Raw genomic sequence first — 17,505 nt, forward strand, 5'->3', positions numbered from 1 at the left:
GAACTTGGACGAGTTGTAAACAGTAAGGGAAATAGCAATTTACTTTATAAGGACAGAAGCAGATTGGTGGCATATGAGGAAACTTGAAATTGCTCAACTTTAAAGTGCAAGTTTATACTGTCTGACATGAAGAAAAAGAGAACAAATAAACTAACTGGTACAATTTTAAAGGCAAAACACAGAGTTAATGGAAGTACTAAGCAGTTGGCAAAATATATGGAATTCTGACATTATAAGTGGAGTTATAGAGTACTGGAATTAAGACTTTATGCTAAATGTACATAAAAAAGTACTTCAGTATTAGCTGGAGTATTTTTCTGGGCACCACACTTTAGGAGGGATGTGAAGACTTTGGAAATGTTGCAGAATAAATTTACTGGAATAGTGGAATTATAGAGGAATTATAGTACTCCTGTTTAGAAGAGAGGAGAGTAAAGATTTGATAGCAATGTTGAGTAAATAAAGAGAAACTGTTTCCAGTGTCTGAAATGTTGATAACATGGGGAAATAGGTTTAAGGTGTTTTATAACAGAGGTGGTCAATGGATGGTTAAGGTTTGGAAGCAATGCCTGAATGGACAAAGGATGCAGACTTAATATGAGCTTTCAGAGGAGATGTGGATAAATACTTGAAGGTGTCAACATTGCTGGAATATGGAGAAAGAGCAGCAGAGGAGCAATAATGAGATTGCTTTTTGAAAGAGCCAGTATATCCTCAATGGAATGAATGGTCTCCTTCTGTGTTGGACTATTCTATGAAGCCTAGACACCACACTTTAGGAATCAGATGACTGTGTCTGTATGTTTTAGCTGATTAGTCTCCATGGGATCTTTGCTACAATTAAAAATGTATAAATGCAAATTGTTATTAAACTATAATTTGCCTAAGCAAACACAGTTACATTTTAACCTTGGAGTAAATTAGAGGAAATTATATGATGGAAAGTATCGCCTTTCTGCAGCTGGTGATTGTACCTATCACAATCTCATGCACCCAGACATAACAACAAACAGAGCTAGCTGAAGAGCTGTTTGAAATGTTGTTGTCCAGTGTGTTTTGTATCCACTGTAAAAACAAGACATTAGAAAATAGAGCATTGTGCTCCAAATATCTTGAACAAGCCCTGAATTCAACTCTGCAAATCAATAGGGCATTGTTACATTTGCATCACTGGTTCTGACACACTCAGAATGTTGTAAGCATTTCAATGATAGCAAAATGGCTTGATAGGAATTATAGTCTCCAGGTGGCAAGAATTTCTCCTCCTATAACAGCTGCTGTTATTAAGCTGTGGATTCAAATTGGAATTTAGCTAGTAATTCTCAGCAGATTGAGTCCAATATATTTCCCACCTTCTGTGCATTGTAATAATTTTATTAGTTCTCTTTATTGTCGTACAAACCAAATTACGAGTCTATTGTGTATACAAAGTATCTCCCTTTTTGAAAAGGAACAATTGCTGAGCTTACTGTAAATGTTGAATAGTTGCCTGGCATGCAAGTTGTTAATCCACAGAAGCTTACGTTATTTGATTTATGACTGCTTACTCAGTTAATTGGAATACCCTGCTGAATAGATGATGTAGGGGTTGAAATGTGAAAGGAGATTACTAGTAATATCCTTGGGTGGTCATTTCAATGCAATATTGATATCATGGGGATAAATACAACCAGAGTTACTAAATACGTTTAGCCTTAAATGTAATAGCTTTCACTAGAGGTTTCCATGGCTTTGGAATTTTGATTTATTTTAATGTAGGTGACACTTAATATTTTGATTGCTTTGAATTCAATATCATTTACATCCATTTCATAATTAGATCCTCAAACAGTGTCAAGATCACACCCTGCTTCATACAAGGAATCTATTCTGTTGTTAGAATTTCTCCCTCTCTGTTACATCCATTCTGATAATGCCACTTCCCACCGGAATGCCGCTGACATGATGTTTTCTTTTCTCAACCAAGAATTCTCTGCACATGGTGGTTGACAGGACCCGCAGATGTGTTTGACCCATCTACAACATTTCTGCCTTCACCCCTTCTGCTCCCTCCCAGAACAATGATAGGTCCTTTTCCTCACTTTCTACTGGTCTCTGCATTTAAAAGCGCATTTTCTGCCATTTCCACCACCTCCAACAGAATCCCACCACCAAGTGTAATGTTACACCCCAATCTGAGAGAGGGGGAAGGCAGAAGGTAGGAAACTATGGGCCAGTTAGCCTGACCTGGGTTGTTGATAAGGTTTTAGAGTCCATCATGAAGGAGGAGATCGCGGAGTACTTGGAAGTGTGTGGTAAAATAGGGCTGAGTCAGCACAGCTTCATCAGAGGGCTGTCATGCTTGTCAAATTTTTGGAATTCTTTGAGAAGGTAACAAGAAAGTTAAGCAAAGGCGAGCCAAAGGACATAATCTATTTGGATTTCCAGAAGGTCTTTGACAAGGTGCCTCATAGGAAGTTGCTGTGTAAGATAGTCCATGGTAAGGGGCAAAGTACTGGCTTGGATAGAGGGTTGGCTGACTGGCAGAAGGCAGAGAGTAGGGATAAAGGAATCTTTTTCAGAATGGCAGCCAGTGACTAATGGAGTTCTGCAGAGATCCATGTTGGGACCACAACTGTTCACGTTGTACCTTAACGACCTGGATAAAAGAACTGAGGATATTGTTGGTAAGTTTTCAGATGCCACAAAGATAGGTGGAGGGACGGGTAATGTTGAGGAAGCGGGGAGGCTGAATGGGTCTTGGACAGACTATGAGAGTTGGCCAAGAAGTGATAGATGGAATACAATTTAAAAATGGGTGAGGCTATGCACTTTGTTACGAAGAAAAGTTAAAGACTATTTTCTAAATGGAAAGAGGCTAAGGAAAGCTGAAACACAAAGACATTAGGGAGTCTTAGTTGTTAATTCTGTTAAGGTTAACATTAAGGTTCAACTGGCAGCAAGGTAGGCAAATGCAATATTAGCATTAATTTCAAGGGGACTCGAATACAATACAGAGCTGTACTGCTGAGGCTGTAAAAGACTCTTGACAGACCATATTTGTAGTATTGTGCGTGATTTCAGGCCTGTGTCTAGGGAAGGACATGCCAGCATTGGAGTGTGTCCGGAGGAGGTTTACAGTAACCATCGCAGGCACAAAGAGCTTATTATGTGAAGAGCAGTTGAGGACACTGAGTCTGTACTCGGTGGAGTTTAGAATGACTGGGAGTATCTGACTGAAACTTACGGAATACTGAGAGGTCTGGATAGAGTGGATGTGGAGATGTTTCCAGTAATAAAAAACACTAAGGTCTGAGGACATAGCCTGAAAATAAATGGAAGACTCTTTAGAACTGAAGTGGGTAGGGATTTCTTCAGCCAGAGGGTGGTAAATTGTGGAACTCATTGCTGCAGAAGGCTGTGAAAGACAAGTCATTGAGTGTCATTTAGGACAGAAGTAGATAAGTTCTTGATTAGTAAAGGGGTCAAGAGTTACATGGAGAAGGCAATAGAAGAGTTTGTAAAACATATCAGCCATGAGCAAACAGCGGAGCAGATTTGATGGGCCAAACAATCCAATTCTGTTCTTATATCTCATCTCTCATGATCCTCTCCTCCACAGTCAGCATTCAACAGAGACTGTTCCCTCTGTGACGCCTTGGTCCACTCCTTCAGCACTCGTGACACTTCCTTACACACTGCCCCCCAACACACACCCACCCCCACCAAAACCTAGTGCCTTCCCGCACAATCATAGATGCAAAATTTGCTGTTTCACCAGCTCTCTCCGCACTGTACAAAGTCCCAAATGCACTTTCAAGATAAGGCAGCATTTAGTTGTATTTCTTTTGAATCTGGTCACTGCTCACAGTGTGGTCTCCTTCACGTTGGTGAGTACATTTAAGACAGAGATAGATAGGTTCTTGATTGTCAAAGTGATCAAGGGTTACAGACAGAAAGTGGGAGAATGGGGTTGAGGAAACAGGAGAAATTGCCAATGCTGGAGAATCTGAGATAACATGGTGTGAAGCTGGATGAACACAGCAGGCCAAGCAGCATCAGAGGAGCAGGAAAGCTGATGTTTTGGGTCGAGACCCTTCTTCAGAAATGGGGGAGGAGAAGGGGATTCGGAAATAAATAGGGAGAGAGGAGGAAGCGGATAGAAGATGGATAAAGGAGAAGATAGGTGGAGAGGAAATAGACAGGTCAAAGAGGTGGGGTTCTAACCAGTGAAGGTGAATGTAGGTGGGGAGTTAGGGAGGGGATAGATTGGCCCAGGGAGGACGGACAGGTCAATGAGGCAGGATGAATTTGGTGGGTAGGAGATGGGGTGGGGCTTGAGGTGGGAGGCATGGTTAGGGAGGCAGGGACTAACTATGCTGGTTTTGGAATGCGATCGGGGGAGGGGAGATTTTGAAGCTTGTGAAGTCCGCATTGATACCCTTGGGCTGCAAGGTTCCCAAGCGAATGAGGACTGCTTTGCAGCACAGCTGCACTCTCCATCTAAGAGTGACCCATACTTTCCAGGTGCTTGCCGTTTGCATAAGCCATCTTGTTCCCATGTTCAAATTTCCATGCTGGGCCTGTTGCAGGCTTAAACCAATCTGGAAGAACAACACCTCATTTTCCCCTTAGGTACTTTACAGCCTCTGGTACTTAATATTGAGTTCCACAACTTCAGATCATAATTTGTTGCCTCCATTTTTCTTACCACCCCTTCATTCTCTGGCATATTTTATTTGTATTTTGTTGGCTTTGCTCTCAGCAGAGCGGATCCTTTCCTCTCCTCCTATCTGCCTTTCCACACCTTCAGTTATGCCCATTTTACATTTCCATCTCTCCTTCATCACCATTAGTACCCACTTTGCTTTTTACTCTGAGCACCCTCACCATCTGTTTCCCCCACTCCACCCGCTCCCCTCTGTCAATTCGATAAAAATACAATTTTCCAGCCTCTTTCATTTCTGAAGAAGAGTTACACCAGACTCAAAATATTCTGCTTCTTTCCTCCACAGATGCTGCCCTTCCTGCTGAGTTTCTCCAGCACTTTCTGTTTCGATTTCTGACTTCCAGCATCTTCAGTATTTTGCTTTTCTTCAACATTCTTGGCCTTTGCTCAAAATAAGCTACATTCTTAACACTCATTCAGACTGGTAATGTTTTTGATTATTTAACCAAGCAATTGATTTATTTTAAAATTAAATGTGTCTCATAAAACACATTAGCCTAAGCGCCACCGAATGAACGTGTTTTTTGTGGATTCATTTATCCATCTTGTTCTTTTATCCATCAACTCATCACAAAGAACCATGCAGCAAAGTTGCTGAATTCTGAAGCAAGATGTCATCAGGAAAGTATTGCTTTCAAAACAGAAAATCCTCATGTAAAGAACAAAACTGGCTCTGCTGGACTAAGATTGGATCAATCCTTTACATGCTGATATTTTTCAAATGTTAACACAATGAACTTAAAGGCACATTATTTCTACCCAGGACACTAATGTTGTGTTTAGGTTCCATGGAAGTAGACAATCATCACCATACTCAAATTAAATTAGTTCACACTCTTTGTTTCCTTCATTTGACCATAAGACATAGACAACAGAGCAGAAATTAAGCTATTCAACCCATCAAGACTGCTCCACCATTCAATCATGGCTGATAAGTTCCTCAATCCCGTTCTCCTGCTTTCTCTCTGTAACCCCTGATACCCTTGACAATCAAGAACCTATCTATCTCTGCCTTAAAAGTACTCAATGACCTGGTGTCCACAGTCTTCTGTGGCAGTGAATTCTATAGATTCACCACCCTCTGGCTGAAGACGTTTCTCCTTTTCTCCAATCTAAAAGGTCTTCCCTTTATCCTAAGGCTGTGCCCTCAGGTCCTAGTCTCTCCTACCAATGGAAACATCTTCCCAATGTCCAATCTGTCCAGGCCATTCAATATTCCGTAAGTTTCACTTAGATCTGCCCTCAACTTTCTCAACTCCGAGTTCTCAAACATTCCCCATATGTTAAACCTTTAGTTCCTGGGATCATTCTCATGAACCTCCTCTGAACCTGCCCCAGGATCAGTACATCTTTCCTGAGGTATGGGGTCCAAAATTGCTCACAATCATCTAAATATGGTCTGATCAGAGCTTTATAAAGCTTCAAAAGTACATCCCTACTTCTATATTCTAGTCCTCTTGAAAACAGTGCCAACATTTGTCTTTGCCATCCTAACTGCCAACTCAACCTGCAAGTTTACCTTTGGAGAATCCTGGGCTAGGACTCCCAAGTCCCTTTGGTTTAAATGCACCTTCTATGTTCCAGTAGAAATTTATTTCTACTGCATTCAATTGAATATATTGTTCACTTCACATGATGTATTATACATGATGCACATGCTGTGGTGCAGAGGAGGCAATGGCCTAGTGATATTATTGTTAGACTATTAATTCAGAAACTCAGCTAATAATCTGGAATCCTGGGATCAAATCCTGCCATGGTGGTATTTGAATTCGACAAAAGGATCTGGAATGAAGTGTCTAATGATCACCATGAAACCATTGTCGGAAAACCCACCTGGTTCACTAATCCCCTTGGGAAGGGAAACTGCCATCCTTAACCAATATCACCTACATGCAACTCCAGACCCACAGCAATGTGGTTGACTCTTAACTGCCCATTGGGCAATTAGAAATAAGCAGTAAGTGCTGACCTAGTAAGAAATGCCCTCCTCCTATGAATACATAAACAAAAACACCACACCGGGGAGACCAAATGTGTATTTGGTGATTGTTTTCTTGAACATCTCCAGCCTGCAAGTATGATCCTTCCAGCCGCTGGTCATTTTGATACTTTATTCCACTCCTACTTTGACTTCTCCTCTGTTGATCTCTTAGTCGATTGCATCTTAGCTCAATGGAATCCCAAAGTTGAATGGTTCACATTCAAACTAGGGACTTCATGGTCTCACAGACGCAACATTGCATTTTCTATTCATAGCGCAGATTTCCATATTGGCAGAATTTGTCTTTGCAACCTGTATGAAGAGTTCCTGACACCTATAGCCCACAACGTCAAAATGAGATCAATTTTGCCACTTGTTATGATGCCCCTGCTATCTGTTAAAACAATGTAGCCTACTGTTGAACCCAGGTCTAAGTTGTTCTGTGCAACTTAGTACCAAGCAAAGCGATGCTGCATCCATCAGAGTATTTAAGAAAATCGTTGTTTGTTCAAATTCTTGATGAAAAGATTATAGGAGGCTACAAAGTTGGATACTGCCTCAGGGACTGACATCATTTTCAGTTTTCTCAGCTGGTAATTTACTCACTTAAACTCAAATCAACAGTAAGGAGACAGATTCTTTAACAAAATGAAAATAGCTTTGAGATCAAAAAATGTTGATTCCAGAATGTAACGTGAAATTTCAAGCATGAGGTTAAATGTGCTAAGCAATAATAAAAAGAAAAATACAATTAGATGATTTATCTAGATACTTTCTCAGGGCATAAATGTTGTGTATGCATATCTAAATCAGGTTGTCACCTTGTCAGATTTGATTTTGCTGCATTCTGAGTTGCTCTCTTCTGTCATCTCTTTGCTCCCACAGGATGAAGAACTGGCTCGGGAGAGTCGCTTTAACTTCAGTGGATATGGGGTGGGTCATTGCCTTCAAGTCAAAGATGGCACAGCTGTCAAAACAGCAGCTCCAAATCCTCCACCACCACAGCCCAAGGATGCAGAAGCCATCAGAAAGAAGTTTGTCGACAGAGCAAAAAGAATTGACATGATATCCCGTGCTGCCTTCCCTTTAGCATTCCTCATTTTTAACATCTTTTATTGGATTACATACAAAATTATACGGCATGAAGCTGTCCATCAGCAGTAGGCAACATTCCACCAGAAGGCCTCCCTTCACTTGGACTGCTCATGACCAAGTTATGCTAAGTTGTCTTTGTTGTTTGCTGACTGTTCTTCACTAAGTGACTAACCTAGATTGAAAGAAGGCTGAAAATGTTTGCATTCTACCTGGCTAGCATTAGAATGCTACAATATGAAAGTATTAAAACAGGCCATAATGCACTGTGTTGCCTATTGGGACATGTTCTTCCAGTGTCTAACTTTGGCTGATAATTTTTCCCTGTAAACCTATCCATGGCAGTTCTGGCAAACTGTGGTAAAGGAGCCAAGTGTTCCAGGTTAGAAGCCAGGCCTTTGAGTGGGGATGAGAGGGTGGGTGTGGTGTCTGGAGGTGGCATAGGGATGGTAGAGGAAGAAAACATCTAGAAGAATAAAGCAAGTCTACAGTTGTTTCATATTTTTAAGGAACGGTAGTTTTTACGGACATGCAACAGAAACAAGATCACACTTTTTTTTCAAAGATTGGTATGTTTACAATGGTTCCAGTACAATGAATCAAGAGTGGACCAAAATTTTACAAGAAATCACTGCCTTTATATTAAAACAATGTCCAACTGAGCTACATTCCATTGCCATGCAGGTGTTAGTAATTCACCAGAGTCATTCTGTGCTTAGAAATATTATTTCTACACATATATATAAAATGAAAAAAAATCATATACTTTGATATTCTCGTTGAACATATTAAATTTTTCACATTTCAGGAAGAAACTTATCATTAACTTGAAGGAGTAAAATGATGTTTTATGTTGTGTGATTTATTTAAAGGCATATACTCAGATTGCATATGCTTTTTAATTTTATTATTTAAATTTTTAGGGAGTTGTGCTTTTAAAAAAAATTATGTTGCTTTGTTTCATATGTATCTCAAGGTGCCAAACTGTAAATATATTGTTGTGTGACTTTCACCACAGTATAATTGACGAGATTGTTGTTTTCTTAATGCTGTAGCTCAGTTTAGCCTTGTACAGGTCTTAATGCTGTAGCTTTTTATGTTAGTAATAAGTGAAACCAATAGCATTTAGATAGGTTATTGTGTCAAAGAATATTAAACTCCTAATTTATTCCTTAATCTGCTTCTGATATAAAATTGCTCTTCGATTTCAATGCAATCTGAAAGACAATTAACCATTTATTTGCTGGTGTGAGGTTATTTTGATCAAAAGCAGACTATTAAAGGAGTTTAGGTGTAGATGTGTTATTATTTGGAAACTGAGAAACTATTTGTTTGATCTACTTTTTTTTCATTTAGCTTTACTATTGACTTACTAGGTTAGTAAATCAAATCTTTCAGAAATAAGAAACTGTTCACGTCTACTTATCCACAATATAAATAAAGTGGCTACAATTTATTATGCTCCTTTTTCAAAATATCTTACTTTCCTTTCTGTCTCTGTTGTAGAGTCATACAGCACAGAAAAAGACCCTTCGGTCCAACCAGTCCACGCCGACCACAATCCCAAACTAAACTAGTCCCAAGTTGCCTGCACTTGGCTCATATCCCTCCAAACATTTCTTATTCATGTACTTATCCAAATGTCTTAAATATTATAAAGTCCCAGTTTTTCCAGCTCTCCTTATTACTCAAACCCTCCGCTCCTGGTAACATCCTGGTAAATCTTTCCTGAACCTCCTCTAATTTAATAGAATCCTTCCTACAGCAGGGCAACCAGAACTGGACACAGTACTCCAGAAGAGGCCTCATCAGCATCCTGTACAAATTCAACATGTCTTCCAGCTGCTGTACTCAAAGCTCTTAGCAATGAAGGCAAACACGTTAAATGCCTGCCCTGGCTAGGTGTAACACAAACTTCAAAGATTTATGTACCTAACTAAGGCCCTGCTATTATTTGTTTCAATCCGGCCCTTGTTCGTTTTACAAAATGCAATACCTCGCATTTACCCAAATTAAACTCCATCTGCCACTCCTCAGACCATTGACCCATTTGATCAAGATCTCTCTGATAACCTTCTTCACCACCCACATTACCACTAATTTTAGTGTCATCCGCAACCTACTAACCATGCCTTCTATATTCTCTTCTAAATTATTTATATAAATGACAAACAAAAATGTAATATACAGCAAAAAGCATCTGGAAACACAATCTTGGTAGCATAAGTAATTTCCAATGTTGAAAAGCAGAAGACATTAAATTGCCAGTAAAATGCCGAGTTGTCAGTTGAAATTAAATTTCTGCCAACTTTTCTCACTCAATAGAGTGCATCATTGAATAATTTATATGCTATACAAAACCGTGTAGTAACGAACATTTATACTGAACTCAGAATAAAAGTGTAGACTGGTGAATGTGGTTCTGTATTTTAGCCTAATTCTCTTGTTGTCAACTATGCCCCATTACAATATGGGACAGATTCAGCATCTTTCATGTTCAAATCCTGCACATTATCAGTTCTTTTAAAGTTGAAAGCAATTAAAACGTATTCTCTGAGTTTCATGCACAGATGATTTTGCCTATCTGACCAGGATATTCTTGGAATTTCACAGGAGAGGATTTCGAGAAGTGAGAAAAAGAAATTCTATGCAAGATAGAAGGATTTAGATATGATATGGCAGGCAGTTTCTTTCATTAATTTAAAATGGAGGTGTTATGTACAGAGCACATTATGGGAATACGTGGATACTTCTCTGTGCATGGTATCAAGGAACAATCCTTCCTGAAAAAGAAAATAAAGCATTATGATAATTATGTTATAATTTGATTCCTTGTTCCAATCACCAGGTTGGTCTCCAATTTTCCAAAATCCAGTTACAATATTTTAGAAACAGATTAAGATGGAGGTAAGCTTTGGGCTGGATTTTTCTATTCCACCACAGAGCAAACATGTGTCAGATGAAAATGTGGGGAGCAAGAGATGGGACCCAGTTCTGAGATCCCCACCAATATTCCTGTTGTGTGATATTTTTAAAGGCATGGGTCACAAATCCATACACAACAACCCAAATGGTATTGGCTACATTTCAGGGAAAACGACTTCAGACACCCTGCAATTTTCATGGAGTTGGCTTCAAAGCCTCCTGAGGGAGATATGGTTTGGACCAGATAAGAGATGTTGTGAAGCATGGATGAAGCCCATTCTGGAGACAGGAATTGTCTAATGTGTAATTTAGAAAGGTGTTTGTAACTTTGTATGTCATCACCTAATCCTGTTTGATAAATGGTAAAGCCTTCAGATTCATGAGCTTAATTTACCTAGTTCTTCTGCATTAGACACTATCAAATTTGATACTTTACTGTGTCAGTTTACACTGTGCTTCGATATTTTCATAGATTAACAGGTCAACTATCTGTTCAGTCTTCAAAGTATTGTAAGAAATGATTGAGTTCTTGAATTGACAGGTCAGACACTTTTTCAACTTTTCAGACAGATATTCATCTAGTCTACTACTTCAAAGCTGTAATTTGTTAAATCCTGGAGGTTTTATGGACGGAGTTGTGTGATGAAAGCTTCTTGTGAATGCTTGGTTGACATCTGAGCCTCTAGTGAATTCAGAACAGCAGGCATTGTTGTTACTGTTGTCAAGTGGGTTAAGAGATTTGTTTAGATTGACAGATTTATGAGCTCCTTAGCAGACTTTATTGTCTGAAGAGTTTTATGGGATCTCAAAGATTTCCAATGATGGTGTAGGGCTTATGTGTTATGACTATAGTAGGTCAATATGCATAAGAGAGATGGGGAATGTGGAGGAGCATAGAGGATATAGGAGCAGTGCTTTGGAGAGATCAATGTGCTTAGGGAGGGGGAAAGGGGTTGCGTTGAAATCATTGGGACTAAGGTGGTTATGGATGAGAGGTTGAGGAGTGATGGTTAGGCTGCTTAGCACAGAAATGAGCCGTTGCCTTAGTGAATAGAGGCAGGCCTTCTATCTTTCAAGTCCTTCTTGGGATCTTACCATATTCAGCACTGCAATTTGGAAGCTGAAGCCTGGATTTCAGTCCATCCGCATTACACCAGCACGTAAATAGAATGGTTAGCAAATGCATTGCAGGAGATAGGTGAAATGAGTGCATAGAGACCAGTATCCTGTCAGCAGGTCACCTTTATTTACTTATGCAAGGTACATTGACAGTGGCCCACCAGTTTGGGGTCAGTTGCTTGAACTGAGGAGATTCTACTCTCTTGGTCAGCCAGAGCTTTCTTGATTGGCCCAGGTTAATGACCCTAATCAATAATCTTCTTCTCAATGAGGTCAACTTGGTTTGATTTGCTACAATAGGTTTGGAACATTAAGAGCTCTCCTGGCTCGTGTTTCCTGTCCCAAGGGGAAATGTCCTGCTCTTTGATTTTAATTATCATTATTAGGTATTGTTCAATATGCCACTGAGTCCATTTCTGAGATGGAATCTGGAAAGAAACCGTATTCTGTGATGTGGGAATCTAGAAGAACGAAGCATTATCTTAAAATTAGAGATGAGGCATTCAGGATGCGCTTCTTAAGAAACAAAAATCGTTGAGAATTATGGAACTCACAACCCACACACACTGAAAGCTTTTTAGGCTAGTGCTCAAAGGGAAATGTTGGATTTTTCATTGGTAGATGCTGATGAATTTGTGTTCATTTACAGATCAGCCATTACATAATAAGATGTTGAACACATTTGATAGGTGAATAGACTTTTCTGTTTGTATGTTCTCAGCTATTAATCTAGTCCTTCCTTGAACGACCTAGCTGAAAAAGTATAAATGCATACAGTTTTATTTTGGGTGGAGGAACATATGTTCACCACAAAATTCTCGAATAGGTTAAAGATAAATGTAAGAGATCACAGGTTGTTACTTGCCAAACACTACCAAATTAAAGTGTTTTTGATAGCTTCCAACTTGTTTATCTTCCGAATTTTGTTATTTGAAACCTTCCAACATTAGAAAAGGAAAAGAGGAAAATGAATTGGAATACCTGGAATTTCATTTAGGCACTGATGAGTGCAATCTCATGATAAGGAGTTCACTCACTAAAACTTACGTGTCTGAATTACCCTGTTGAAAATTCATTGTAAACCAGCCCACCTTCACTCTAGTCAGAATACAGGCCTATGTTTATAGTGTATTACATTATAAATTGTTGGTTTAGAATGAGTGAATATATAAATATATATATCTTTTTAGGAATGAATGAAAAGCTATAAGGATAACCACAGACAGAATTAACCAAATTCTCCACAAGGTTTGAAAACAGTGGAATATAGGAATTGTATTTACAAAAATGGGAATCCAACCATTTTGGAGTCATGGAAATGAAATGCATAGTAACAGACCCCTCTGCTCAACTCATCCGTGCCAACCAGCTATCCTAAATAAACCTAGTCCCATTTGCCAGCTTTTGGCCCATATCCCCCTCAACGCTTTCTATTCATATACCCATCCAAATGCCTTTTAAATGTTGTAATTGTAACAGCCTCCTTCTAAAGGAATACTGACAGTAAAAAGGGTTAGGATTAGGCTGATTAAGGAAGAATAGGATTAACTGGGACCAAAATGGGGATCAATTAATCAAGGCAGCAGACATGACTGAGGTGGGTTGCATTATTTCTTTTCAGCAAGGCAGGTATATTCTACAAATGCTATGGTAAATGAAGAGATTTGTTGGTATATTTAATTAGATAAAGCCAGATAAATGTAAGACATTAAAAAGACTGGTATCACTTAAGGTGGATAAGTCACCTAGTCCAGGCGTGATGTACTGTATCCGAAGTTGCTGAGAGAAGTGAGGTATCAGCCACAATGTTCCGATCCTCCTGAGATACAATAGTTGTGCTGGATAGTTTCAAATGTTGCATCCCTTTCAAAAAGTGGAGAACAATCGACTTGGGAATTATAGTATAGTATCAGTAGTGGAAAAGGTTTAACAAATAGTCAGAAAGAAAAATTAACACTCATTTGCACAGGTATCTAATAAAAGAGAGTCAGCATTGATTCATCAATGCGAAATTGTATTTGATTAAGCTGGTTGAGCTCATTGCTGAGTGAGGGTGAGTGCAGTTGTTGTGTATATGAGCTTTCAAAATGCTTTTGATTAGATACCAGGTGTTTGGCTTGTCAGTAAAATTAAAACCTATGGGATAAAAAGGCAAGCAGCAGCATGAATACAAAGTTGACTAAGGGGTGGAAAACAAACTGTTTTGATAAATAGCTGTTTTCAGACTGCAGCAAGGGATATAGTGGTGCTCCTGATTGGCCCCATATAGGCTGCTGATATTTTTAATCTACATTAATGACATGGACCTGGGGTTATATCGTGTAGTTTTAAAATTCATGAGCTCTAACACCTCTACCAAATCTCCTGCTAACCATTTGTTTTACTTTAAAGAGTACACACCTAACTTTTGCAGTCAATTCATGTTACTGTAAGCCTCTTCCCTCTGTACACTTTCCAAACTCTTGATTCTTTTGAAAGGTGAGGTATCCAGAGTGTCATATAATATGAGGACCTAACTAACATTTTATACAAGTTAAACAACCTTCTGGTTTTTGTATCCTATACTACTATTTATAATATCCAATATCCCATTTGCTTCATTCCTTCATTTTTAACCTGTGTTTTAAGATACATGTTAATGTGTTCAAGATACATAGAAGGTGGGAACAACAGTAGGCTATTCAGCCTTTCAAGCCTGAAGGATTGATCATACAACTCAGTACTCTGTTTCTGCTTTATCCCCATATGTTTTGTTCCCTTTAACACTCAGACCTACATCTGTCTCCTTCTTGAAAACTTTCAATGTTTTGCTCTTAATCACTGTGTGCAGCAGAGAATTCCACAGGTTCACCACTCTGAAGAAATTTCACTTTATCTCTGTCATATATGGTCATACCTCCTTAGACTGTGACCCCTGCTTCTGGACTTTTCTGTCATCGTTCCTGTGCTTACCCTGTTTAGTCCTGTTAGAATTATATAGGTTTCTCACATCCTGTCATTCTTCTGAAGTCCAGTGAATATAGTCCTCTTCATACACCAGTCCTACTATCCCAGGAATCAGTCTGGTAAAACTGTGTTGCATTCCCTCTTTCGTCAAAACACTTCCCTTAGATAAGTTGACCAAAGCTGCACACACTATTCCAAATATAGACTCAACAAAGCCATCTACCATTGCTTCAAGAAATTCCTGTTTCTATACTCGAATCCTCAGATTATAAAGGCCAAAATATCATATACCTATTTCACTACTTGCTGTGCTGCATGCTTACCCTTAGCAACTGGTGTAAAAGGACACCCATGTCTTATTGCACATCCCCCTTTCCCCAGTCTAGGGACATTCAGATAATAATCCTCCTTTCTGCTTTTGGTTCACATTTCTCCACATTGCACTTCATGTGCTGTGCATTTGTTTGTTCAAATCACATTGAAGGTTCCCCACATCCTCCTCACAGATGTCATGTTGTTTGCTGTGTGACCATCTTTGCATCTCTGTTAATTTTTTCAGTGAAGAACGGGAATTTTTCACAGCAAACAAAGTTTCATTTACTCAACCTTTTTGAAGATATTGTGACATGTCTTGGGGGCAGTTGGACCTGAACCTAGGAGTAAGGACATTACTGCTATGCCACAGTTGACTTTCTTTAATTTCCCTTAACCAAGCTCCTAATGAGCCTAACTGGTTATCAATTTTATGGGGAGTGATATTCCTGTCCAGTCTCTGAACCCATTTCCTCTAAAATAGGGAGTCTGGAAAGCAACCAGCAACGGTATTTCCCAGTGCCATCTGCCTCAGTTCCCAACCTCAGCAGGACCCAGAAATTCTGCCCGGGGATTAAACTGTGAAATTTACTTCACTTTTCCAACATGGTGCTTACATATGTTGCTGTGGTAAATCAATTATGATCAGCAACAGCTCTAATTCAATTACATGTTAAGGTGTCCCACACAGAACTGAAAGGATGGTTAAGTCATAGAAACATAGAGTCATACAGCACAGAAACAGACCCTTCAGTCCAACCAGTCCATGCCAAACATCATCCCAAACTAAACTAATTACACCAGCCAGCTCCCGGCCCATATCCCTCGTAACCTTTCCTATTCATGTACTTAATAAGTGTCTGTTGGTATTACGTTTAAGGCTAGCTCAATTGAAAATGTCAAAACTACACTGATTGATGTTTCTCTAACCAAAGGTATTAAATGATATAGAGACAGGACAGGTGGACTGAGCTAGGATATAGGTCAGCCTCTATCTCATTGACTGCCGCCAAAGACTCAAGTAGTTGAATGGTTACTCCTGTGATTCACACTGTGAGCCTGATTGATGATGTTAAAATAGTCGCTAGTGTAATTCTTGGTTCAAATAACATTGTTTGTCAAGTGTTGTCCAATCATGGAATCAGGTTTAATGTTGGAGATGAGTTTGGCCAGCACAGTTAAGTGGGTGTAATCTGTGCTCTAACTGTTTTTAACTGCTGAAATGACACACTGTGTAGTATGGTCTGTAGAATGTTGGGACATAAAACCTACATTCCTGGAATCACGTAAATACTGTTAATCATATATCATGTGACACATTTTGTGTTGGGCAAGACTTTTTTTTTGACTCACTTACATGGGCTGGATGCTACATACATTCACACATAGTGCTCTGTCCTTTCCAAATTGCAAACATATGACAATACATTGCATGTTTCCTTCAATTAAACAAAAACGTTGGGAATAGCCATTTCCTTTCCAACACCCAAATCAGTGCCTTGACTAATCTGAGTCGATTTGCCCACTTTGAATTTAAACAGAAGCTTTGCAATGGACTTTGGTTCTGAAGAAGGGTCACTGGACCCGAAATGTTAAGTCTGATTTCTTTCCACAGATGCTGTCAGACCTGCTGATATTTTCCAGCAATTTCTGTTATTGTTTCAGATTTTCAGTATTTGCATTTCTTTCGGTTTTGTTTGGTAACTGAGTGTCCCTCGTATATATCCGACCCCACCACCCAAGACATTTTTCCATCCCCTCCCCTGTCTGCTTTCCGGAGAGACCACTCTCTCCGTGACTCCCTTGTTCGCTCCACACTGCCCTCCAACCCCACCACACCCGGCACCTTCCCCTGCAACCGCAGGAAATGCTACACTTGTCCCCACACCTCCTCCCTCACCCCCATCCCAGGCCCCAAGATAACATTCCACATCAAGCAGAGGTTCACCTGCACATCTGCCAATGTGGTATACTGCATCCACTGTACCCGGTGCGGCTTCCTCTACATTGGGGAAACCAAGCGGAGGCTTGGAGACCGTTTTGCAGAACACCTCCGCTCAGTTCGCAAAAAACAACTGCACCTCCCAGTCGCCAACCATTTCCACTCCCCCTCCCATTCTCTTGATGACATGTCCATCATGGGCCTCCTGCACTGCCACAATGATGCCACCCGAAGGTTGCAGGAACAGCAACTCATATTCTGCCTGGGAACCCTGCAGCCATATGGTATCAATGTGGACTTCACCAGTTTCAAAATCTCCCCTTCCCCTACTGCATCCCTCAACCAGCCCAGTTCGTCCCCTCCCCCCACTGCACCACACAACCAGCCCAGCTCTTCCCCCCCCACCCACTGCATCCCAAAACCAGTCCAACCTGTCTCTGCCTCCCTAACCGGTTCTTCCTCTCACCCATCCCTTCC

The 17,505-nt window shown here is 39.9% G+C and overlaps 1 protein-coding gene across 9 annotated transcripts in view; it reads left to right on the forward strand.

The window, feature by feature from the left end:
• glra2 (glycine receptor, alpha 2) overlaps positions 1-10,679 on the forward strand; it is a 187,613-nt gene extending 176,934 nt beyond the window's left edge. For 4 of the 9 annotated variants that reach the window (XM_048541369.2, XM_048541372.2, XM_048541371.2 and 1 more), the window contains one exon: positions 7,578-10,678. In XM_048541369.2, the coding sequence (XP_048397326.2) occupies positions 7,578-7,856 (279 nt within the window). In that variant the 3' untranslated portion in view covers positions 7,857-10,678. Of the gene's footprint in view, positions 1-7,577 lie in introns of all 9 variants that reach the window. The other 5 variants (XM_048541373.2, XM_048541374.2, XM_048541375.2 and 2 more) reach the window with 3 other exon arrangements.
• The last annotated feature ends 6,826 nt before the right edge of the window (positions 10,680-17,505 follow it).

The sequence above is a fragment of the Stegostoma tigrinum genome, chromosome 12 (genome assembly GCF_030684315.1).
Source record: "Stegostoma tigrinum isolate sSteTig4 chromosome 12, sSteTig4.hap1, whole genome shotgun sequence".
Lineage (NCBI taxonomy): Eukaryota > Metazoa > Chordata > Chondrichthyes > Orectolobiformes > Stegostomatidae > Stegostoma > Stegostoma tigrinum.